At 39.8% G+C, this 25526-nt stretch overlaps 1 protein-coding gene across 4 annotated transcripts in view; it reads right to left on the bottom strand.

Moving 5' to 3' along the window:
• ZDHHC13 (zinc finger DHHC-type palmitoyltransferase 13) overlaps positions 1 to 21703 on the bottom strand; it is a 49925-nt gene extending 28222 nt beyond the window's left edge. For 3 of the 4 annotated variants that reach the window (XM_034645127.1, XM_034645128.1, XM_034645129.1), the window contains exons 1-5: positions 21567 to 21703; positions 7757 to 7902; positions 5024 to 5146; positions 3123 to 3200; positions 843 to 987 (exon numbers count right to left, since the gene is read on the bottom strand). In XM_034645127.1, coding sequence (XP_034501018.1) covers positions 843 to 987; positions 3123 to 3200; positions 5024 to 5146; positions 7757 to 7902; positions 21567 to 21593 — 519 coding nt within the window. In that variant the 5' untranslated portion in view covers positions 21594 to 21703. Of the gene's footprint in view, positions 1 to 842; positions 988 to 3122; positions 3201 to 4853; positions 4915 to 5023; positions 5147 to 7756; positions 7903 to 21566 lie in introns of those variants that run through there. The other variant, XM_034645130.1, reaches the window with a different exon arrangement.
• Between the last annotated feature and the right edge of the window lie 3823 nt (positions 21704 to 25526).

Here is a 25526-nt window from a genome sequence, read left to right as displayed (position 1 = left end):
ATGCTCCTTTTAATAAAATGGGCCCAGGTTTGAGGCACACAATAATGATTCCATCCAAGTTAAAGAAAGAGTTTCAGTTACCGAAGAGTGTTTTGGGCCTTGAAGGAATACAACTCAGGAAAGAGCCCACAGAGAAGCAGACAGGGCTCCTCCTCACATGTCTTCCCAAAATGAGACCCAAGAGGTTATAATTATTCTACTTCAGTTGGCTAAGTCTGAGAGAAAGCGCTTATTTAAAAAGAACACAATCATTCCAAGAGCATTTGTGCAAACATGTTTCCACGCCTGTTACAGGCGAGTCTGCTGATACACAAACTACTTCGCTACCAGAAAGCACATCGAGACAAGTACAGCTGACACTGAAACTCCCACCGCCAATACCCTATAATTTAACCTGTGCCATAAATGGATGCCTCTTAAGGCAAGTCATTTTTCATGGAATTACTTTAGAGAACAATAAGATGTACACATTCAAATTGGTCTCCCATTTGGACTCAAATAATGAAAGCAAATGATGGGTTAATTTAGTGATCTATCATTTCTACATTCAACCAGAAGAAAAATACAGGCTTTTGAAGTCATGTTTTTGAGAAACTCTGCAAATTACTGGGATCATAAGGAAAACTATTATAGGCTTACAAGTTTCAAAAATATCTATTATATGTTACTGTGCTAAATGACCTACCCTTTTTGTTCCAATGAAGCTAGAAAAGCAGCATTCAATAGCTAGACTTACTGAGGCTAATATTCTACTTTAAAAATGAGGACAGACTATTACTAATCATCCTCCCAATCGCTTCAGATTCACAACAGCTGGAGTATAAGACGGTTTCAAAACATACCTGTCCTTTGGAGATGAGATATGCTATAATGGGCATGTGCTGAAACAATACTGCCAGGTGGATGCTGCTGAAGCCCTCCCCGTCAATGAGAGTGGGGTCTGCTCCATACTGTAGTAGCAGTATGACCATAGGCAAATGTCCTTGTCTGTAAATAGACGATAAAACTTATACTGTTTTCTGTAGCATGGAGAAAAATTTCAGGGAGAAACTGATATCCCTAAGACATTGAGAGATTTGGGTTCAATATGAAGAGTACTCCCTAACAGACTTTTAAAACACTGGATCCAGTGAGCACACCCTATGACCCAGCCATTGCACTACTGGGTGTTTACCCCAAAGATACAGACGTAGTGAAGAGAAGGGCCATATGCACCCCCAATGTTCATAGCTGCATTGTCCACAATAGCCAAATCATGGAAGGAGCCGAGATGCCCTTCAACAGATGACTGGATTAAGAAGCTGTGGTCCATATATACAATGGAATATTACTCAGCTATCAGAAAGAACGAATTCTCAACATTTGCTGCAACATGGACGGCACTGGAGGAGATAATGCTAAGTGAAATAAGTCAAGCAGAGAAAGACAATTATCATATGATTTCTCTCATCTATGGAACATAAGAACTAGGATGATCGGTAGGGGAAGAAAGGGATAAAGAAAAGGGGGGTAATCAGAAGGGGGAATGAAACATGAGAGACTATGGACTATGAGAAACAAACTGAAGACTTCAGAGGGGAGGGGGTGGGGGAATGGGATAGACTGGTGATGGGTAGTAAGGAGAGCACATATTGCATGGTGCACGGGGTGTTATACGCAACTAATGAAGCATCAAACTTTACATCGGAATCCGGGGATGTACTGTATGGTGATTAACATAATATAATAAAAAAAATAAAAAAAAAAAGAAAATAAAATTAGAACGAATAAAAAAAATNATCGGAATCCGGGGATGTACTGTATGGTGATTAACATAATATAATAAAAAAAATAAAAAAAAAAAAAGAAAATAAAATTAGAACGAATAAAAAAAATAAATAAAATACAACACTGGAGATTCTCTAAATATATTTCACTTTAATGCTCCAAACTTAGAGCTATCTGGAAAGTCTTTCTTGAGTGCTGCGAGTACACTTAATAACCCCCCAATCTACTATAAACCTTATGCTGCTACCACATACGAGGAATAAAATTTTACACGACTAATGCCCAAAATGAAAACTTTAAAACCACTTAGACTTCACTGTTGCTATTTTAAAAACAAGGAACAATCATGAGCCAGATACACTGAAGTACAACATGCACAGACTACACATATACGGTGATAATATTATTTATTGTTAGGAACTACATACTTTTACACTTGAATATGGCTCATTTTCCATGTAAAGCATTGTACCTGGCTAGCTTAAAAGGACTGGGTTAACCTAGATTCTTCAAAATCCTTGGCTATGGAAAAAAGATTCCACTCCTTTTCTTAAATCAACAATTATTCATTTTAGTTTTGGGTTCATGCCAACCCCACCAACCAGAGACTGGGATTAAGATAACAGATGAAGAAATTGTTAAATATAAAGACAGGCACATATTAACTTCAGCTTCAAATGGCCAATATATGCCAGAGAAAAGAACTGAGTGAGATGGGTATTAAGGAGGGCACTTGTTATGATGAGTACCTGGTGTTTTATATAAGAGATGAACCACGAATTCTACTCCTGAAACCAATATTGCACTGTATGTTTACTAACTAAAATTTAAATAAAAATTTGGAAAAAAAGGACTGAGTTTACAGTTCTATGAACTATCACTTTATCCATGTGATCAGATATAAAAGATACTTATTTTGATCAAAAGAAAGTATAATACACATATTTGAGTTTTAGCATCATAATGGAACCCTAAATTACACACAAAAAAACACTGTCTCTGGAAACTCTTTAAAACTATAATTTATTTTTTTTTTTAAATGAAGGGGGGAAAAAAGGGAAAGAAAGCCTTTCAAATGGTCTGTAACAGCAGTTTCCAATATGGTAGTTACTAGCCACATGTGGCTATTTAAATTTAAATTAGTTAAAATTAAATAAAATTAAAAATTCATTTCCTTAGTTGCATTTGCCACATTTCACTTGTGGCTAGTGGCCACCACATTGGATAGCACAAAACAGAACACTTCCATCACCACAGAAAATTCTGTAAGAAAGTGCTGGTCTACAAGATTCAGAAAATGAACTTAAGTCACTTTGACTCTAAATAGCAATTTGAGTGTTCAAAGAAATCTTTACCTGATGGCCCAGTGAAGAGGAGTAGAATTTAAATCTCCACCCAACTGATCTACTACGGCACCTTTTGAAATATAAAACCTATTAAAAGCAGACATAAATGAAAATAAGATTTAAAACTTCAAATTCACGCTGAGAAAGAAAACATTAATTCTTCTTAGTAACAAATACATGAAAACAGAAATTATAATAACCCTCCCTAAAAGCACTCAGACCTATAGAAGTCTGAGATTCACACAACAGCATCAAACAGATCCCTGGTGAAATATTCTCAGCATATCAGTAATTACTCCTGCTGTCAGAAGCATTCCATTATAACTGACATGCCATACGCACAATAACTACTTTCCACATACTCTAATTACCCAGCACTCTTAAAATGGTTTATATTCAAAACATTTAGGATCACACAGACATTCTACTTAACTTGCAAGAAGAAAGGTGGAATTACGTTACTTTTAACAGTTTAGAATTAGAATTACTAGGTGGGATTGAATTCTAAAAGTAAGTGGTAAAAAATCAATTCAAAATATTTTCAGAAAAGTTAGACACTTTGAGTATTTGGCTTTCTATTTCGGGGTCACAGGTGTGATACAGTGTATCAAGTATACCTATAAGGTAAAGAGACATTTTCTTCTGTGGTTTATAGGAATTAGTCTCACTATTTTAAAGTTGCGCTTCATATATCATATTATCCAAATAATATTCTAGTTTATTTCCACAGAAAAGGACTTTGCCTGTGAGTATAAAGTCTGTTTATTTTAGTATATTTTAAACATTAGTACATTTTTATTTTCTTAAACTCCAGGGTTTTTAAATATTATATAATACAAGATATATACACATTCACATGCACACATATATTTTACATGCTAAGGTATAAAGAAACAAACCAAAAAAACCCTGGGTGGGCAGCACTGCTTTATGAAGGGGAAATACTTCACACAATTTAATACATATAGACTAAAAAGTGTATTACATATGTAGTTTAAAACACGCTGAAATCATTCCCCTACCAATCCATTCCTACCGGGATTATTACAAAGTAAAATATTTCAATGTTTCTTCTAAACTAGATGAAACTTTCTGTTCTACTCTGAGACAGTTTATGTTATGCTTTTCCTTTTCAAAAAATGATCGGGGTGGGGCACCTGGTGGCTTAGTCAGTTGAACACCCAATTCTTGATTTTGGCTCAGGTTGTGATCTCAGGTTCATGAGATTGAGCCCCGCATCAGGCTCTGCGTTCAGTGTGGAGTCTGCTTGAGACTCTTCCCCCCTCTGCCCCTNCCCCCTCCCTCCCTCTAAAAAAAAAAAACCTTAAAAAAAAAAAAAAAAGTTCAGGGTGCCTGGCTGGTTCAGTCAATAGAGCATGCAACTCTTGATCTTGGGGTTGTGACTTCAAGCCCCACACTGGGCCTAGAGCTCACATGAAAAGAAAAACAAGCAAAAATGTTCAATTTCATCACCTGAACTTTATCTTTACAATGGGTCTCCGTGGCTTTATCTTTAATTTTTCTTTTTAGGCCAGTGAGAGTCCTGGAATAGATGATCACTAAGGTTCTTTTCAACACTACGATAACCAATGTGTACGGCACAGAGTTTCAGGTATTCATTCACAATAAAAGATGAGAGATGGTACAACATTCATACTTGTACTTGAAGAAAAAGACAAATGAGGAGAGATCCAGAATAACAAATACACACTTAATTAATACACATATATCCCATCTTACCTAACAAGATCCAGCCTGTTGTTAATAGCAGCCCAATGAAGAAGCGACACATTTTCTTTGTCTGGTTNGATGGTACAACATTCATACTTGTACTTGAAGAAAAAGACAAATGAGGAGAGATCCAGAATAACAAATACACACTCAATTAATACACATATATCCCATCTTACCTAACAAGATCCAGCCTGTTGTTAATAGCAGCCCAATGAAGAAGCGACACATTTTCTTTGTCTGGTTGCCTGACATCATATCCTGCTTCTACCAACTCTTTACAACGTTCAAAAATCCCATATCTGAAATAAGAATTTTAAAAAAAAAAGCATAACTGATATCATTAAAATAATTTCAGATACCAAAATTTCTTCCTTTTACCATGTCTTTATCCAATCTGTCTTTCAGCTAACACAGAACTACAGTAATTAACAAAAATAAACACAGAGGCATACTGCTAAGCCAAACAACAAAAGTAAACCTTATTTACTAACTCATCAGATCAACCCACTTGGAGTTGAACATGGTGATTTTCTTAACTTCAACATTCACAATTCCCCTATCTTCAATAAATTTCATTTTATCCTCTACTATATGCCGGAAATGCATAGTGCTGATCCCTGAGTGCAATCCTATCCCTTAATAAGGGAGAGAGACTAACAGCAAACTTGGAATGGGATAATTCAACAATACAATGTGGACATGGTATAGTTACAGCAAAGAAAGGAAAGATTAGCCCTTTCTGAAGGAGATGAAGCATGATACACATGAGCTGTTTTACAGGTTAAAGGAAGGGTATTTGAGGCCAAGGAAGTAGCATGGACCAAAAATCAGAGATGTGAAACTGCATGATGTTCAGAGAAATAAGCAAGTTAACACAGCAGAAACATAAAGCATAAGAGAAAGGAATGGCAAGAGAAGGCTAGAAGAGATAGGCAAAGACTGTATGGGCCTTCTAGGCCATGCTCTGCAGTTTAGACTTGTTAGCTCAAAGGGAAACCACTGAGGTTTTAAAGAAGAAAGCACACACACTTTTAGTTTTAAGAAAGATCACATTAGTGGTGGTATGGAAGCTAATTAGAAGAGGGTGACTCTTGTATAGAAATACAGGTGAGAGGCAATGAGAACCTAAACTAAGAGATGGAAAAGGAGCGATGGACTTGAGGAATATTTAAGAGGGTGACTTAACTGACTATCAGAATGAGAAATGTCTCTTTTCAATGCTAGAGTAATTTTTAAAATCATTCATTAGCTTTATTTCTTTCTAACAGCAACTATTAAGTACCCAACAGGCCATTTAGCACTTTCTTTGAGACTTATTTCTATTTAGAGGGACCCGAAAGTTTCAACAGGTCCTCAAGGGTCAATGTCACATTTTAGATTAAATAATTTCTGCCTTACCAAAACGTGTACTTGCTTATCAAAACATGTGCTTATCAGTCTGTCTTTCTGGCACTTTTTAAAAGACAGAGATACCTGTTAGACGATGCTACGTGAAAATAGTAATAAGTGAGTGAACTGTTGATGATGATACATATATTCACATTCTCCAAGTTTTAAATGTCAACTTTAACATTTTACTGAAAAAGAAATACTCCCTTTATGTGAGAAATATAAGAGTACACACTAATAAGGATTTTAGTGATTTAGAGAATGTACATATCCTAGTTCTCTTCTGCCCTTTCCAAACACTACCTAATGATATTCCCACAACCACTTAAGAAGGTCCAAGACCTGAAGGAAATTTTAGGAAAGACATAAAATGTGAGTTTTTACTGAGATTCCCTGTGAATGTAGCCTAATTTCTTACATTTATCGTAACAGAGGCTTTACTGGCAGCAGAGAAACATTTAAATGCTTCTATGCTAATTAAAGCAAACATTTACCTTAAGAACACTCATACTTTCATATAAAAATAAGAATATAAATAATATCAAATAATATTCACCTCAAGTAGCAGTTCCAAGGGCCTCTAGAGTTCATATAAATTAGTAATCAGAATACTCAAAGAATCGTTAATTATTTTTTAACATAAATAACACATTAGTCTTTGTTAAGACTTAATAGGCTAATTAATCACAAAACGTCTTTGCTTTTGACAGAAATTATATCAAGTTAGTGTGGTAACATTAGTTCCTTACATGTTGATTAGAAGCTCTGATGGGCAGATTTGTATTTGATTATTAAGAAAATGTAGTAGTCAATTAATGAAGTCTGATAGACAAAATATTTCAAAACATGTTCAGTGGCAAGAGGTGGGGTGGATGTTAATGAACAGTAAGATCCACGAGGGTGAAAATGTTAGAAATCATTTAATGCAAATACCCACATATGGAGATCTTAAGAGGAAACTTTCAAAACATACTTTCATTTTCAGTGCAAGCAAAGAACTTGCTCTACGTTTCAAGTGGTCAGAAAACCTATTTTACTTTACTGACGTTCTTCCAGGGCATCCAGCACAATAGGTACATAGAAAGTACTCAATAAATAATTGTTTAAAATATCCATAAATGTGTGAGCTGATATTTTTCCATCCCATTGATCTAGTAGTACATTTTTAAAAACTCAGATTTGTGTTTCAAACTCATAGTTTTAGTATCATTTATAATCATTCGTTCACTCAACAAAGAATTATTCAGCACCTGATACGAGACAAAAACTGTGCAAAAGCGCTGGGATGACAAGGATGAAAACTACATGCATTTGCTAAGAAGCTGCTCGTGACTTAATGGGCGACACTGGTAAGCAACAGCTAATAAAGTGCACTGCATTAAGTGCTCTGATATTGGTAGGACAAACATGCTAGCTAAAGTATAAAGCGAGGAAGGTATGCACTGGGATGCCGTGAGACGCACAAATGTTAATATAATTCAACAGAACCCAGGATAAAATGAAACACTGAGGAGACTTACTGAGTAGCTTTTACAATGTCACAGTTACTAGAGTCCTCTATAAGAGGAAGAGCTTCTCTCGCTTTGGCAAGTTCTTTGCTTTCAGATGCACAGAGTCCATGTCGACCAAATCCTGGAGGGTGGGGGCCATGGCTGTGATTCCTGCACTGAAGAATAAGAGTAATTTGACAAACCATAGTAGGAAAATTAATGTCACCATTCAATTACATAATGAAGCATTTGCTACTGTCAACGGTATCTATATCATCAAATTAGAATTTCTTTCAGTCTTACAGGTATATCCTAGGGAAGGTTTTCATCTTAATTCTATTCACTAAAATGAGATGCTTATTATGAGAAAATTTCAAATTATATATTTTGTCATAAAACAAAGGTCATCTGCAAAGGCACAAATGGACCTTAATACCTGTAGCAGGTGGAGGGTTATAGCTACTGACACAGTAGGAAGGTCGCCAAGCCTGTGCTTTGGGGAATTGTGGCAGACACACCCTAAGGATACCCCTAACCTTCCAATAAATCAAGTTTTTGACTATGTGTAACTGGAGTCTCAGGAAAGGAGGAGGAAATGTTTTTAAATATTTGGGGCGCCTGGGTGTCTCAGTCAGTTAAGCGTCCAACTCTTGATTTGCACTCGGGTCATGATCTCAGGGTCATGAGATCAAGTCCCACATTGGGCTCCGTGCTGAGCATGGAACCTCTCCCTCTGCCCCTCCCACCCCCAGCTCACACGTGCAAGCTTCCTCTAATATATTTGGACCAAATAACAGCCAAAATCTTCCAAATTTGGTGAAAATTATAAACCCACAGCTCCTAAGAAACTCAACAAACCCAAGAAGGATAAACCTCAAAACCGTACACGAGGGCATGTTATAATCAAATCCCTAAAAGCCAACGTTAAAGAGATAATCTTAAGAGCAGCCTAACGGAAAAAGACACATTATGTTCAAAAAAACAAAGATAAGAATGAATTGAGACTTCTTATCAGTAAATGCAAGCTAGAATACAAAACACAGTTTTAAAGAGCTGACAGAACTGCAAACCTGAAACCTCAGCAAAACTATTCTTCAAAAATGGGGGTGAAATACACACTTTTTCAGACAAACAAAAGATGAGAAAATTACAAACAAACTTATACAAAAAGAAATGATAAAAGAAGTTCTTCAGGCTTAAATGAAAATAATCCCAGATGGAAATCTAAAACAATACAAAGGAACAGAGTACCAGACCACACGAGTAAATATGTATAATTATGTGGGTAAACATAACAGACTTTTTCTCATTTTTTAATTTCTTAATGATAGTAGAGAAATGGAAGTATACTTGTAAGTATACTTGTAAAAGATGCTATAACAGTTACATGAGATACTATAATAGTATTGGCAGGTAGGCAGCGATAAAGTGTATAATGTCAACCCAAGGGCAACCTCTAAATAAAAAGGTGTAAGTAATAAGCCAAGAGCAGAGACAAACGAAACATGCTAAAGACACCAAATTAGTATTTTTTAAAAAGGCAAGAAAAGGGGCGCCTGGGTGGCTCAGTCGGTAAAGCCTCTGCCTTTGGCTCAGGTCATGATCCCAGGGTCCTGGGAGGGAGCCCCACATTGGGCTCCCTGCTCAGTGGGAGTCTGCTTCTCCCTCTCCCCCCGCCCTCCATTTGTGCTCTCTATCAAATAAATACATAAAATCTTTTTTAAACACAAAAATAAAATAAAAAGGCAAGTAGGAAAAAAGAATAAAGAACAGAGAAGAAAAAGAAAAACATACAAGGTGATATATTTTCACCTAACCACCATATTGATAATCACGTTAAATGCAAATAGTCAAAAAAAAAAAAAAGAGATTGTTAGATTGGATTTTAAAAAACAAAACAAACAGATATGTTGTCTACAAGAAAGCTACTTTAAATATAAAAGCTTACATAGGGGCGCCTGGGTGGCTCAGCTGGTTAAGCGTCTGCCTTCAGCTCAAGTCATGATCCCAGGGTCCTGGGATCCAGCCCTGCATAGGGCTCCTTGCTCAGCGGGGAGCCTGCTTCTCCATCTCCCTCTACCTGCCACTCCCCCCTGCTTGTGCTCTCTCTGTCAAATAAATAAATAAAATCTAAAAAAAAAAAAAAAAAAATCTAGAGAAAGAGGCACCTGGGTGGCTCAGTTGGTTAAGCATCAGACTCTTGGTTTTGGCTCAGGTCATGATCTCAGGGTCATGATATCAAGCCCCACGTCAGGCTCCATGCTCAGCGCAGAGTCCTCTGGAGATGCTCTCTCTCCCTCTCTCCCTCTCTCCCTCCCCCTCTGCACCCCCACCCCTGCTTGTTTGTGTGCTCACACACTCTCTCTCTGAAAATAAATAAGTCTTTAAAAAAAAAAAAAGAATCTAGAGAAAGAAAATTAAAATCAACGTAGACAGAATGAAGAAAGCAGTAAATATAGAAGAAATCCATGAAATATAAGAAAAACAATGTAGAAAATCACTGAAACCAAAAACTTGTTCTTTGTAAAGAATAAATCAATAAAATTGATAAACCTCTAGTTAAACTGATCAAGAAAGATGTCAATGACAAATAGCAAGTTTAAAAAGGGGCTATCACTACAAGAGCCTATGAAAATTAAAAGGGTAATAAGGCACTACTGTGAATATCTTTATGTCAATAAATTCAACCTAGATGGAATGAATGCACAAATATCTCAGAACACACAAGTTATCAAAACCGGCTTAAAAAGAAATGAATAGCACTCTAGCTATTTAAGAAATTGAATTCATAATTTTAAAACTTCCCATTAAAAAGACAAAACAAAATAACCCAAAGCCCATATAACCTTTAACTGCCGAACTCTATAAAATACTTAAGGAAGAAAGGATCCCAACTCCTTCAGAAATTACTGGAAATGCTTCTCAGCTCATTTTAGGAGGCAGCATTATCCTGATACTAAAATCAACAGACATTACAAGTAAAAAAAAAAAAAAAAAAAAAACCAAAAAAAAAAANTAGATTCAATATCCTTCATAAACATAGATACAGATATCCTTAAACAAAATATTAGCAAAGTGTACCCAGTAATATGAAAAAAGAATAATGTATATTATGACCAAGCTTAAACACTTTAAATCAAGGGACTCCCCATATTAACAGAATAAAGGGGAAAAAAAAACATACACTCATTTCAGTAGAATAAAGCAGCTGACAAAATTCAACACGCAAGCATTATAAAAACTCTCGGATAAAGATTCTTGACACACCAGAGAAAGAAGGAACTTCTTCAACCTGATAAAGAGGTACACTGCAAGAAATCTACAGCTACCACACACTTCGTGGCAAAAGACTGCATGTTTTAACTCTAGAGACTGAAAACAAGGCAAGGATGCTCACTATCGCCACATTTTTTTTTCTAAGTAGGCTCTACGCCCAACGTGGGGGTCAAACCCACAGCCCTGAGACCAACAGTCCCATATTCCACGGACCCAGCCAGCCAGGAACCCAACTTCTAATCAACACAGTACTGAAGTTCTCTAGACAGAATAATAGAGTAAGGAACAGAAGTAAAATGCACATGGATTAGAAAAGAAGCAAGTCCATCTTTATTTGTAAACAACATGATCACATATAGAAGATCTAAGGAATCTTTGATAAAATTTACAATAGCATCAAAAATATAAAATACTGGGGCACCTGGGTGTCTCAGTCTATTAAGCAACCAACTCTTGATTTCAGCTTAGGTCAAGATCTCAGGGTTTTGAGATGGAGCCCTTTGTAAGGCTCTGCACTCAGCGGGGAGTCTGCTTGGGATTCTCACTCTCCCTCGCCCTCTGCCCCTCCCCCTACTCATGCACGCACGCACGCTCTCTCAAATAAATAAAATCCTTAAAAAAAAACAATAAAAAAAAATACCACATCCAGCATTTTTAGTTCAAGGGGGAGTTCACATAAAATATCTAGCACACCATTCCTNTGCACGCACGCTCTCTCAAATAAATAAAATCCTTAAAAAAAAACAATAAAAAAAAAATACCACATCCAGCATTTTTAGTTCAAGGGGGAGTTCACATAAAATATCTAGCACACCATTCCTAGAAATTTGAAACTGGCTAATTAATTCATCATTTCCTCTTGTTCTTTACCATGAAGTTGTTACCCAGCCTTCACCCACCTTATTCATCAGACCTGTCTCTCTGAACAGCTTTTCACTGTTTACAAACAGACAGAACAAAAACAAAAACACCATCCTCAAAGGATACATTAGGAATAGAAAAGCTGAAGATATTTGATATAATGTGCCTAAGTCAATTCCCCAGGAGTTCGAAAAAAGTTTTAAGAAATGATAGTTTTACTGAAAGAAGTCTATAACCCCTCAATGGTTTACTGAAGGGGCAAATGCTTTTTCTTTTTTTTAAGTTAACTTACAATAAAATTGACTTTTTGATATGTAGTTCTATGAATTTGAATACATTGCGTATAGAGTTCTGTAACGACCACCAAAATCAAGATACGGGACAGTTCCAACACCTCAAGAAACTCTGCTGGGATACTGCTTTGTGGCACACCCTCCCCCCTACCTCAACTGCTGGCAATCACTGATGTGTTCTTCATCACGAGTTTAATCTTTCCCAGAATGTCATATAATGAAATTATACGGCATATAATCTTCTAAGACTGGCTTCTTTCATTTAACATAATGCTTTCTGAGACTCATTCAAGTGGTTCTGTGTTACTAATAGCTCTTTCCCTGCTGTATAGTATTCCATTGTACGAATACATCACAGTTTATCCATTCAAACAACCCAGGCAAGTTGTTTCTGGCTTTTGGCGATTTTAAGTAGAGCTGCTATAAACATTCATGTACAAAGCTTTTGTATGAACGTATGTTTTTGCTTCTTTAAGAGTGAGATTGCTTGGCCATCTGGTGAGTATATGTTGAATCTATAAGAAATCGCCAAACTATTTTCCAGAGTGGCACTACCACTTTGCATTGCCACTAGCAACGTATGACAGTTCCAACTGCTCTCCATGCTCACTGGCATCTGGTACAGTCAGTATATAGACAGGTAGCAGTATATCATCATGGTCTTAATTTGCATATCCCTAAGAGCTGAAGTTGAGTATCTTTTCATGTGCTTATTTGTCATCTGTATATCTTCTCTGGTGAACTGTCTTTTACCCATTTTTTAATTGGGCTGATTTTTTTTCTTGTTAAGTTTTGAGAGTTCTTAACATTATACATTCCAGACACAAGTCCTTTGTGTCTAGATTTGCAAATATTTTCTCCCAGGCTATAGCTTATCTGCCCGTTTCTTAAAAGTCTCTTTCATATGGCAAAAATTTTTAATTTTGATGAAGTCCAATTTATCAATTTTTTCTTTTATGTATCATGCTTTTGGTGTCACTTCTAAGAACAGCTGTCCTGGCACCACAACTCCTCTGTTCAAAGAGGAAGTTCTCCTCCCACAGAGTTTCAGGCACCTGTGCTGCCAGGAGACCTCCTTGTTCCTCGAACTTGAACTAGAGGGTTCTCCTGGAGCGCTCTGTCTGCACTGATGCTCACCTCCACAGTTCAAGTTCAGGCATGCCGGGGAACAGGGAGGGGGACCCAGTGGGGGGAAAAATGTAAATTAGCTCCTGGTTCAGTGGTTTCTTGAATTCTGGTCTTTCCCCCCAATTTCCCTGCTACAATTTACTTTCCAAAATCCTTAAATAGCTGCTACTTACATTCTGCTCAGTGTCTTCAGTGGGATAGGCAGGGTGGAGTATGACTTACTCCACCTTACTCAGAACGAGAACCACACATGCTCTTTTGAATAGGTAAATTCTGCTTTATCTGGAGAATTCGACCTCCCTACTTGACACTCTTTACACACAAGCACACTCACACACAGCTAAAAATAAACATATAGGTAGTTAGATTAAAACATAAATAAGAACATTACTTTAGGATTCTTTTCATCATATCACAGCAATTATAATTATGTCCAATTGGAAGAAGACGAGCTGTTGAGGAAGAGTTGAACTATACTCGGAATTACCAATTTAGAGTCATTCCCCCCACATCTTGTGACAATTCAACTTTTTTTTTAATTATTAAATTTCTAGCTTGAGGGTCAAGGACAACCTATTTTTTAATAAAGGTCTGGGTAGTCTTAAATCGGAGTGTCAGTAAATAGCAGATGTAGTTAAAACTGACAGTGATCAGTCTACTTTTTACATCAGCATTAATTTTTCTAATTATAAAGTAATTCACATCCACTTTAAAGATCTACCAGTATGAAAGTGAACAAAGTGTAAGCAAATCTGGACTATTTTCTGTCCAATCTTGCAGCAACAAAGATACTATTATTAGGAGTTTGGTGTATCCTACCTCATTGTGTATATAGTTGACCCTTGAACAACATGGGTTTGAATTACACGGGCCCTCACACACACAGATGTTTGTTGATAAATACAATATAGCACTGAAATGTATTTTCTCTTCCTTAGGATTTTCTTAACATTTTCTTTTCTCTAACTTACTTTATTGTGAGAATACAGAATATATATAACGTACAAAATATATGTTCATCAACTGTTCATGTTATCAGTAAGGCTTCTGGTCAAAAGCAGGCTATTAGTAGTTGAGTTTTTAGGGAGCAAAAGTTACACATGGATTTTTTCACTGCACAGGGGGTCAGTGCCCCTACCCCTGGTGCTGTTCAGAGACGCAGGCTGATTTCAGCCTTCATTCTATAAAGAATGCTACAATGAACACCCTGTCCGTTCTACAGCACTGATTCCCCGAAGGAGGACTGCTGGGTCAGAAAATATATAAACATAAATAGATACTGAGCTACTTTCCCCATTTCACACACCGAACAGCAAGGATGTAAATGTTCTTTCAACTACCTTCCCCATTTCACACACCACACAGCAAGGATGTAAACATTCTTTTTTCTCCATAACCAAACATTCTCAATCATGTTACAGTCTTGGCAATCCAATGGCTGGAAAATGGCATCGCGTTTTTCATCTGCAGGCCCTACTGCTAATGAATCTGAGCATATTTTTTATGTTTACTGGCTCTCGTATTTCTCTTTCGTGGACTCCTTTTTCATAGTCTACTGGTTTTCTAGTTGGATAGTATATCTTTTCCCATTTGTTATGTTAGGAAGATTAACCCTTTGTTTATACACAGATTTTTTCAGCACAGAAAATTGACACATTCCACAGATACCAATTTGTTGCTTCTCATAATGCCTTAAAGCATTAAGGACATCAGCTTCATTTTTCATGTTGAAGTTGAAGATTATGTCTTTCAAAGTAAAGAATATCCACAATTAAGAGCGTTTGTTTTTTCAGCAATCAATTATTGTGTATTTATGGCATACAAAGTGTTATGCTAGAGGCAGGAAAGCCATGGGTGTCTATCCGCCAGGAGTCTGAGTCTAATAGAACCTAACAGAGACAAATAGAATAAAATGATAATGGAAGGCAATACGTGGTTAAGTGGCAGAAATGGGTGGTAAAGACTAAAGAACAGGAGGTACCTTCTGTTCACATCATCATTTTTTGCCAAAATCCAAATCAGAGTAAAACCTAAAAAATGATTATATAAACTCAAAGCCTGTTTTGGACGTCAGTGGCCTCGAAAGCCAGGCAAGGCCACTCAAGGCCATATATGCAGTGACCCACTGGGTAATGGGAGAACAACTTAAAGTTTCCACTATAATGATTTTTATGTTTTTCTAAAAAAAGGGAACATCAGAAAAATTTACAAATCCGGTTCTTTAAGCTTTACGAATTTTAGCACTGCCAGCCTCCTTTGATTGTATGTCAAGCAAGTCACTCCTTAATGGTCTGTTTACAAGGTGACCTGGGGGCAGAGTAAAGTTCTACCACCCAGGGGGCTTGACAGGGGGACCTTCAGCATACTGCAGTATACATGAGGGTAAGTTAATTTTCAAGTGAAATTCTCTAATTTTAACTAAGTTACACCTCCCAAAATAAGCAAGTGGCTTAAACTGATTCCTACAAAGAAGCCGTAAAATAGGACAATAATAATAAGACCAAGCAAACAAGAAAATGGCAAACCTGACAATTCTATGCATAGCAGCTTCAGTATCACTTGAAGTACAAAGACAATCGAATGTGATCTAACAAAAAGCCAGCCTCCCTCCAAAAAAAAAAATTAAAATTATCGAAAAGGCTAATTTGAAACAGGTTTCTATTTATTATCTTTAATTCAAAACCTTACCACAAGTATATATTGAGCTATCAGTCAATGAATATAATTTAGAAACATATTGCTAAATCTTACAATAACATGCCCTGTGATGATACAAATTCGGCAAGTGGCTCCTGTCCTCAGGCCCCATGTACCTCAAACAGATGGAGGCTGACCTTTCTCAGTCCCAGCCGACCACATGACACAAAATCACCCATCAGCGTGTAAGTTAGAGTGCGCAACTGCCAACAAGTGATGACAAACTGCAGTCAGTACCTGGGTGATTGGGGCTGTGTGTCAGGAGCCAAGCTCCCGGGCAGCTTGTAGCGCAGGCTTCGTTTAGCATTCTGTTAATCTCACAATACACGATGTTTTACAAAAATGAAAATTTGGGATCCCACTTTTCACATTGTGGTAGGGTTTTACTCTAGGGGTGCAAGTTCAAAACTGTTCTTGATAGGAACCTGTGATCAAAACAGCTTAGAGACCACAGCTCTAAGCTATCTCCTTTGCTCTAGATAGCACACCCTCCCGAAATTTTACAAGAGCTACAGGTGAGAAAAGGAATGGCCCGCTTTGGGAAGGTCAACTGGAGACAAGTCACATAAAGATGTTAAAGGAAAACAACCATGCGTTCCCATCGCCAAGACTGAAGCAAAGTTTATGTCAAGATGCTAAACCCTTCTTTTTTTTTTTTTTAAAGATTTTATTTATTTATTTGACACAGAGAGAGACAGCCAGCGAGAGAGGGAACATGAGCAGGGGGAGTGGGAGAGGAAGAAGCAGGCTCCCATCAGAGAAGCCTGATGTGGGGCTCAATCCCATAATGCCGGGATCACGCCCTGAGTCGAAGGCAGACGCCCAACCGCTGTGCCACCCAGGTGCCCCAAGATGCTAAATCCTTCTTAGAAATTACTCTCCAGTTACCAAAAAAAAAAAAAAAAAAATTTTTTTTTTTTTAAGTATTCTCTAGTTTCATTTTTACATGTTGAAATGCAAACCCCTTGAGAACAAGGCCAAAGTCTCAGATTTCATGCTGGCTGAAGGATGGCGGCTAATCATCTACCCTATTTTTGGCTTCAGTTTTTACATTTGTAAAATGGAAGGAGCAGGTCAATATAACTGCAAAGTTCCTTCCACATTAATGCTGTATGGGTCGAAGAGGAGCTGTTACAACAGTCATTATTAAAATGTGCACCGACAAAGACTTCACATAAACAAACACCTTTTATGGAGGTAGAATCTCAACTGCTACATGGGTGCCTGCAATGTTAAGGTAACAGAAGAGAGGGGCGCCTGGGTGGCTCAGTCAGTTAAGCCTCTGACTTCAGCTCAGGTCATGATCTCAGGGTCCTGGGATCGAGCCCCACGTCAGGCTCCATACTCAGCAGGGAGGGGAAGCCAACTCTGCTTCCCCTCTCTCTCTTTCTCTATCCCTCTCCCCACTCATCTCCTTGTCTCTGACTCTCTCTCTCAAGGGAATAAATAAAATCTTTAAAAAAGAAAAAAAAGTATCAGAAGAGACTAAGCAAATTCTCAAATTCTCATGATGCCAGCAAACTCATAAGAGTTTTCACTAACCATTCATTCAGAGAAATGTAAAGAACACCTACTATATGCCAATCACAATACAACCCAACTTAAAATAGTTCAACTTAGGATTTTTCAACTTTATGATGGTGTGAAAATAATATGCATTCAGTAAAAACCATACTTTGAATTTTAATCTTTTCCAGGTCTGGTGATATGTTCTATGACACTCAGCCATGCATTCACAAGGGGTGAATAATCAAGCATTGTATACCCAATGCAACCATTATTTCACTTTCAATACTGTATTCAATAAATTACATGAGATATTCAACACTTTATTATAAAACAGGCTTTGTGTTAGATGAAAACTGTAGGCTCACGTAAGTGTTCTGAACACGTTTAAGGTGGGCTAGGCTAAGCTATGCTGTTCTGTAGGTTAGGTGTATTAAATGCATTCTCAACTTATGATGCATTTATTGGATGTAACCCCTTTGTAACTCGATGAAGGTCTGTACAAGGTAATTAGGAATAAGACACAATTCCTGCTGCAATCCACTCATTAATTCATTCATTCATTCTTTCATTCATGAGGTATTTACTGAATGCACTCTACGTGCCAGGCACTGCTCTAGACACAGGGATATGGCAGTGAACACAAAAGGTAAGAGTCAAAAAAAAGTAGGAAGGGGGCGCCTGGGTGGCACAGCGGTTGGGCGTCTGCCTTCGGCTCAGGGCGTGATCCCGGCGTTATGGGATCGGAGCCCCACATCGGGCTCCTCCACTATGAGCCTGTCTTCCTCTCCCACTCCCCCTGCTTGTGTTCCCTCTCTCGCTGGCTGTTTCTATCTCTGTTGAATAAATAAAATCTTTAAAAAAAATAAAAAATAAATTACTCTATAAAAAAAAAAAAGTAGGAAGGATGTCAAGAAAGAAACATGTACCCAACATGTACCCTCCTTCACAGGGGAGAACAAGATACTATGAAAATTATGTAAGAGAGATACCAATACATCTGTGGTGATTTTTACAACACAGTCCCTAAATTCTTGATACTTCTCCATCAAGAGGAGAGGGTCTGTGTCCCTTCCTCTCAAATCTGAGTTCCGTGACTCGCTAATAAATACCACAAAAGTGATGTTCCACCAGTTTGCAGGCTCAGGCCTTAGAAACTGACAGCTTCCTCCTTCTGTCTCTTGAGATGCTCACACTTGGAACCCCAGTCACCATGCTGTGCAGAGGCCCAGGCCACATGTAGGTGTCCCTGCCAGATATGTGAGTAAAGACATCACCAGATGATACCAACCCCAGCTATTAAGTGTCCCAGCTTATGAGTTTTTCTAGCAAAGGCTCCAGACACAGTGAAGCAGAAACAAACATCCATGCTATGCCCTGCCCAAATTCCTGACACACAGTCCATGAGCGTGACAATGGCTATTTTACACCACTATGTTTTGGGGTAGTTTTTACACAGCAATAGAAAACCAGAAGGATGAAAGAAAGACAAAGAAAGACAGAAAGAAAAGAAAAACGAAAAAAGAAAAGAAGAGAAGAAAACTAGAACAATTTTAAGATATAAGGGATCGTACAGTATTTTTCACATGGATATCATGAATCATATTTTTTTAAATAATAAATAAGTGTTGTTAAAGTTACAGTGGGCATTAATTGAAGAGAAACCCAAGATCTAAAAAATCAAACTCAGACTCTGATGAGGGTCACTATCGTGCCAGATTATCAAATAAAACAAAGAGAGAGCCAACAGATAATCATTAAAATTTCTCATGACATTAACAGAAGTACCAGAGTTCAGTTTCTAAGTTCATTCACTGGACAATCGTTTACAGAGTACCCACCAGTGCTAGGCACTGTTCTAGATACTAGGCAAACAGCAGTCAACACAACTGGTAAAAAAATCACTGCCCGCACAGAACTTACATTCAGTGGAAGGAAAGAGACAACAAACAAAACAGACCAGTATGTTAAATAGTGTTAAACGCTGAGGAGAAATATAAAACAAGAAAGAAGACTAGGGAATGTTGCTGGTAGTGGTAATGATGGGGAGGGGTTGCCGCACTGAGGTGACATTTGCGTCAAAACCTTAAAGTAGTGGGGGAATAAGCCATGTGGCTATTTGAGGAAAGAGTACTCTAGACAGAGTGAAGAGTAAGTACAAAGGTCTTGAGGCCAGTGCGGCTGGGGCTGATTAAGCAAGCAAGAAAGTAGTAAAAAAAAAAAAAAAAAAAAAAAATGAGGCCAGAGAGGAAACTGGGGGCCAGATGGCATAAGCAAATTCCAGCAAAACCCAACAACAATGAAAGTGTAATCAGGAGGACCAACTTCAACCAGAGCAGGAATGTTTTTATCTGTTATATTCACTGATTCATCTCCAGCACCTGTAACAGTGCCTAACACCTAGCAGAATGAAGTCTTGCTTCGATCACTGAGCAGCTATTTGACTTTTAACAAATGACTCCGATTTTTTGAGCCTCAGTTCTAGTCTTTAAAACTAGAATAACAATCTCTCCCCACCTCATAAGGTCACAGTGATCAAGAACGGGGAAATATTTTGCAAACTGTAGAGCACCATATACAGGTGAAATCTTTATTACTAAATAACATTATTATTATTATTATCATTAACAACAACAATTATTATGAACAATGGCTACTCTACCTTGCCCCATTAATTTCAACCTCTGAATCATTCTCTTCCTCCATCTGTCATGAAATTGGGGCAGGGCTATCTTCCCTTCAGCACGAGGGAGTGGACTTTAAGTACTTGAAGGCTTTTGTAAATAAGTGGCAATAATTAAGATATGATTGTTAACTCCTATCAACTTTTCCTTGAGATTCTCTGAGGAAAAAATGAGACATAGTTTCCATGTGAAGATTCTACACCCTTTTGTAAAATTCAGTGAGCTTACAAATGTTTTTTTTCTGTCAAAGTGCAAGAACACCTAATACGATAAGAACAACTTAAATTCTCCACGTTTTATTCTTTCTCTTAAACCTACATCACCGTTGAAAGAAGGACAGGAATGGGGGAGCATAAGAAACACTCTAAGAACTGGAAAGACTATTGTTTTTAGAAGCCAACTCATCCAGTCATCTCAAACTGCTTGGATCCCATTAGGGACAGAAAATCTACTACCTAACTCACTCCAACTGGAGACAGCTTCAGTTTCCCCATCAGTAAAAAGGAGATCATATTATCTTCTTAAGGATGCTTCAATTCCATAATAAAATAATGCATATAAAAGCATCTGGCATGAGCTAAGCACTCACTACATGTTGGCAGAATCTGGATATTCTTCGTTTATTCAACAAATATTAAGTGAACAGCTATAATACACGCCTGCCAGCAGTCTAGGAACTGGAAAAGGGCCATAAGCAAAAAGGACAAAAATCTTTTTCTCTTGGAACGTCCTCCTGTTATCTCCTGTAACGTCCCCCACTGGCCCGTTCTTTCTCTGGAACTACATCTGGCTTCTGGTAGCATCTCCTTCACAGAACAACGTCCTTCGGGGTTCTGCAGAGAGCCATCACGTCCCTCTCTTTCCACCCACCTTTCCCCAGCCTACACTAAGAGCCTCAGTTCTTTGAAGGAGTACGCAAGGATGTGGGAACAAGAACCAGGACAGGGCTGGGTGGGGCGATGGCAGGTGTCCAGGCAACGCCACGGAAAAAGAAATCAAGAGAACCGCACGGATTCCAGGCCAAGGTCGAGACAGGCTGGTCCAACTCAGGTGTGTCACCTGACACCTCTCCCAAGAACGGCCACACTCCCTTCCCAGGCCCCTCAGCGGTCCCTGCCGGGTCCCGGGGTACCGGCCCCAGGGGGCGCCGGGGCCACCGTGGAAGACTGAGAGCCCGTAGGGCACTCACCCGTACGTCCCCTCCTTTTCTTTCCGGTCGCCTCGTTGAGAATTGCCAGCATCATTCCCGGAGTCTCCACGCTTCCTCCTCCCCAGCCCAGGCCCCTCCGCCCCCGGAGGCCCCTTTAGTGAGCCGCCTCACACCTACGCCCTCCCTCCCTCACGACCGCCGCTGCTCTCCCCGCCCCATGACGGCCAGTGCCCGGCTGCACTCACCTGCGAGCCCAGCCCCGGCCCCTCCATCTCGCCACTGGCGGCCGCGACACAGCAAAGTGGCCGCAGCAACCCGCTGACCAGCTAGCCTCGAGCCGTCTTTACTCCCACTTCCTGCTTGCGGCCCCGCCTCCGCCGCGGCCCCGGTCGCGTCCCGTGCCGCCAATCGCCCTCGGGAGAGCCAATCCCTGCGCTTTCGTAGGTTGGGGGCGGGACTTTTCCGCTGAAGTTATTGGGGAACGGCGAGTCGGAGGCCCCGCCCCTGGCCCGCCCCCGCCGTGCGCCTCCAGCCCCAGGCCCAGAACGTGCAGTGCTCGCCCGGGTGGGCGTCCACCTGTCCTTCAGGCCTCCTCCTGGCCCCCCCACAGGTCCAGGATCACGCTGTTGTTCCAAAGTCACCACACCACCTCCTGAGAGCAAATGCAAACTTGGCTACTAAACTGCTAGATAACCTCGTGAAAGTCTCTTATTTTACTTCATTTCCTCATCTGTGAAATGGGGAAAAATAAGGGTACTTCACAGAGTGTCAGGGGGATTAAATGAGAGAAAACGCGCAAAGCTCCTCAGTCAATGTTTGACATATAGTAAGGAGTCAATAAGTGTTAACTATTAAAACATTTGCCACTCTCCACTTTTGTGGTCTTGAGTGAGCCACTGCCACCATCTGGGCCTCTGTTTTCTTCATACAAAAGAGAAAATAACGTGAGTTTCACTGCTTGGGCTAGGGGAAGATTGGGCAAGAGCTCCCCACTTGCGTTCTCCACGCCCTTTTGTGGACTGAAGGAGCTGGCATCTAAACTGTTCGGCTTCCTGCCCTTGGGTAGCTCCAGTGGGGCAATGGGCTCTCCTACCTCAGACCTCAGAAAACACTGGAGTTTTCTAACCCAGCACTTAACACAGTCTTTGTAATTATTCCTTGATGTATCTGTCGCCAAACCGAACGAGATTAAGACCTTTAAAAGCTTAACGAAAAGGAATGGCACTCCCTTATTCTATAAAAATAGTTTTAATCATAAAATCAGTGTCTAGAAATCCAACAAAGTGCTGGGTTTTCCCATAATAAATACCATAATACAATATAATTGTAAAATTTCTTAAAATTCTATTATTATTATTATTATTATTATTATTATTCCCTGCCTGTTGGGCATAGCAGCCCTGAGTTGCCCCAAAAGCCTGACCTCTTTGAGGCCATAAGCAAAAAAGACAAAAACCTTGTTGTCTTGGAACGTCTTCCTGTTATCTCCTGCAATGTGCCCCCTAGCCCATTCTGCTCTCTGGAACTACGTCCCTCTTCTGGTAGCATCTCCTCCACAGAATAGTGTCCTTTGGGATGTTGCAGAGAGCTATCATGTATTTCTCTTTCATCCACCTTTCCCCAACCTAAACTAAAGCTTCAATTCTTTGAAGGAGTAAGAAAGATGTGGTTATAAGAGCTAAGACAGGGTTGGTAAGGGCAAAAGTGGGCGCCCAGGCATCCATCTCTGAACTCTCAGTGCCCAGCATACCACTGGGACATGGACAATGGTTAGCATAATTTTATTGAGTGGATGGACAGATGGATAGGTATGTCATCAACTCCTATGATACAAGGAAGGACAAATAGAAGCGTAAGCAACTTCCTGTGAGAACCAGAGCCATGAGCAATTAATTTGGACACACCAGGATGAGACACTGGGCAAGGCTTCATAGAGGAGAAAGCCTTTGGGTATGGTCATTTTGCTTACCTTAGAAGAGCTGTGTTTCTGGATCACATACCATGTATTGGCACCTGTGACAGTGTTTTTGCATATATTATGCCCAATCCATGAGAGGAGTGTTAGTTTTCCCACCTCCCAGAAGAAAAAACTGAGGTTCCAATTGAGTATATAAACCCCAAGTCACACAGCTGGTAAGTATGCTAGAGAAGAGTCAAACCCAGGTCTCTTACTGCAAAGTGCTTTGACTGAAGCAGTTTGGTTGTTTCACTTTCAAAGACTGAATTTGGGGGGCTCCTGGGTGGCTCAGTAGTTGGGTGTTTGCCTTCAGCTCAGGGTGTGGTCCCGGAGTCCTGGGATCAAGCCCCGCATCGGGCTCCTCTGCTGGGAGCCTGCTTCTTCGTCTCCCACTCCCCTTGCCTGTGTTCCCTCTCTCGCTGGCTGACTGTCTCTCTGTCAAATAAATAAATAAAATATTTAAAAAAAAAAAACAAAGACTGAATTTGGGGATGTTTTTGAACTTGTGGATAGTTGAAGTCTGCTATTTCAGTACTTCTGTATGAATAGCCTAACACATGGGAAGATTCTGGAACAAATAAATGCTAACACTCTACTCTTTAGTAAGTTTCCTGCTCCCCTCTGCTCATTTGTTTGATGCCTGCACTGAACCACTTCAGATTGGGATCAGTGTAGCCACCGCTGATGGCTCTATGAAAGCAAACCCAGCGAGGCCCTAAGGGCCACCATCACCTCCCATCTTTGAAGACGTCTTTGGAGTGTAGACATACCGCAGTAGAACAGCATGATGGGTAGGAGCAGGTCCTGGAGCAGCCTGCCTGGGCCTGAATCCCAGCTCCAGCACTGCATAGCTGCCTGCTCTTGGGCCAGGTGCTCAATCTTTTCATGCTTCAGTTTCTTCATCTGTACAAGTGGGACAATAATAGTACTTACTTCCCAAGAGTGTCGAGTGAATTAAATGAGCCTGTGTATAGACAGAACGCAGAAGAGTGCCTGGTACGTGACAAGCACTATGCATGGGTTAGCTGTTAACATCATCGTTATCACCCTCCTCAGGAGCAGCCTCTGGGGACACTGACTGGACCAGCCTGGTGGTGCGCGCAGAGGCCTTAGGAGAGAGAATCAGCAGACCTGGCCTCTCATCCTGATTCTGCCATCACGTGCTGGGGTATCAGTTCCCTTAAGCCCGCCATACCAAAGTACTGCACACTGGGGGATTTAAACCACAGAAGTGTATTTTCTCACAATTCCAGAAGGCAGAAGTCCAAGATCACTGTGTTATACTACCAGGGCTGTTTCTTCTGAGGCCTGGTCCTTGGCTAATAGATCTTCTCCCTGTGAATTCACAAGTTCTCCCATCTCTATGTATCTGTGTTCAAATCTCCTCTTCTTATGAGGACACTAGTCACATAGATTAAGGCCCACCCATATGACCGCATTTTAATTTATTTGCCTCTTGAAAGACCATACTTGCAAATACTGTCACATTCTGAGGTACTGGGTGTTAAGACTTCGACATATGAATAGGGGGGAGGACAACCGTGTGACCCTGAGCAAATCACTTTCTCTCCCAGTGACACTTTCTTCATTTGTAAAATGAGGCTGAGACTGGCTGCAGGAAGCACTAACCTCAATGGTCCCTCTCAGTTTTGATCAGGTGACTTCCCCCGCTGAGACAAAGCTGTGCCTCTCCAATCCCCATTGCACTTTTTGGATCTCTTTTAGAGGACACTATTTCCCTCATTCTGTAACTACTGAGTTCCTACTAGGTACCAAGCACCAATCAATATTGAGCAAGACAAAAAAATTTTTTTTAGTCCTTGCTTTCCTGGGGCTTAGTGTTGCTTGAGTACCAAGAGACAGACTTTAATCCAACGGGCTCACAGATACTGACCTCTTAGATCAGCCTTGCCCTTCTTGGGTGGATGCTCTCCCCTCTACTTGGCCATGGGCTCCTGGCACACATCCCTCTGTACGCCCCTCACATGCTCTGCTCAAGGTCTGGCCCAGGGTAGAGCCTACAAAGAAGTGCTGTCCAAACAAGTGAACAAATGAATGAATTCAGTGAAAGTCATGGTTTACAAAAGGAAATCAAAGGTGGTTCAGCTCCATAAATCACAATAAGAAGTGCTGATTTCACAATGTTTAACAACTCTTGACTTTGAAGAAAAATTCCCCATTAGGGTTTGCTAATTCCCACTGTCACGCAATGGGTGGCAGCTGACTTCATTCTAACTGAACTTTTGAC

Source organism: Ailuropoda melanoleuca, chromosome 16 (assembly GCF_002007445.2).
Source record: "Ailuropoda melanoleuca isolate Jingjing chromosome 16, ASM200744v2, whole genome shotgun sequence".
Classification (NCBI taxonomy): domain Eukaryota; kingdom Metazoa; phylum Chordata; class Mammalia; order Carnivora; family Ursidae; genus Ailuropoda; species Ailuropoda melanoleuca.
Note: the sequence above shows the minus strand (reverse complement) of the source record. Positions and strands in the feature narration are given on the sequence as shown.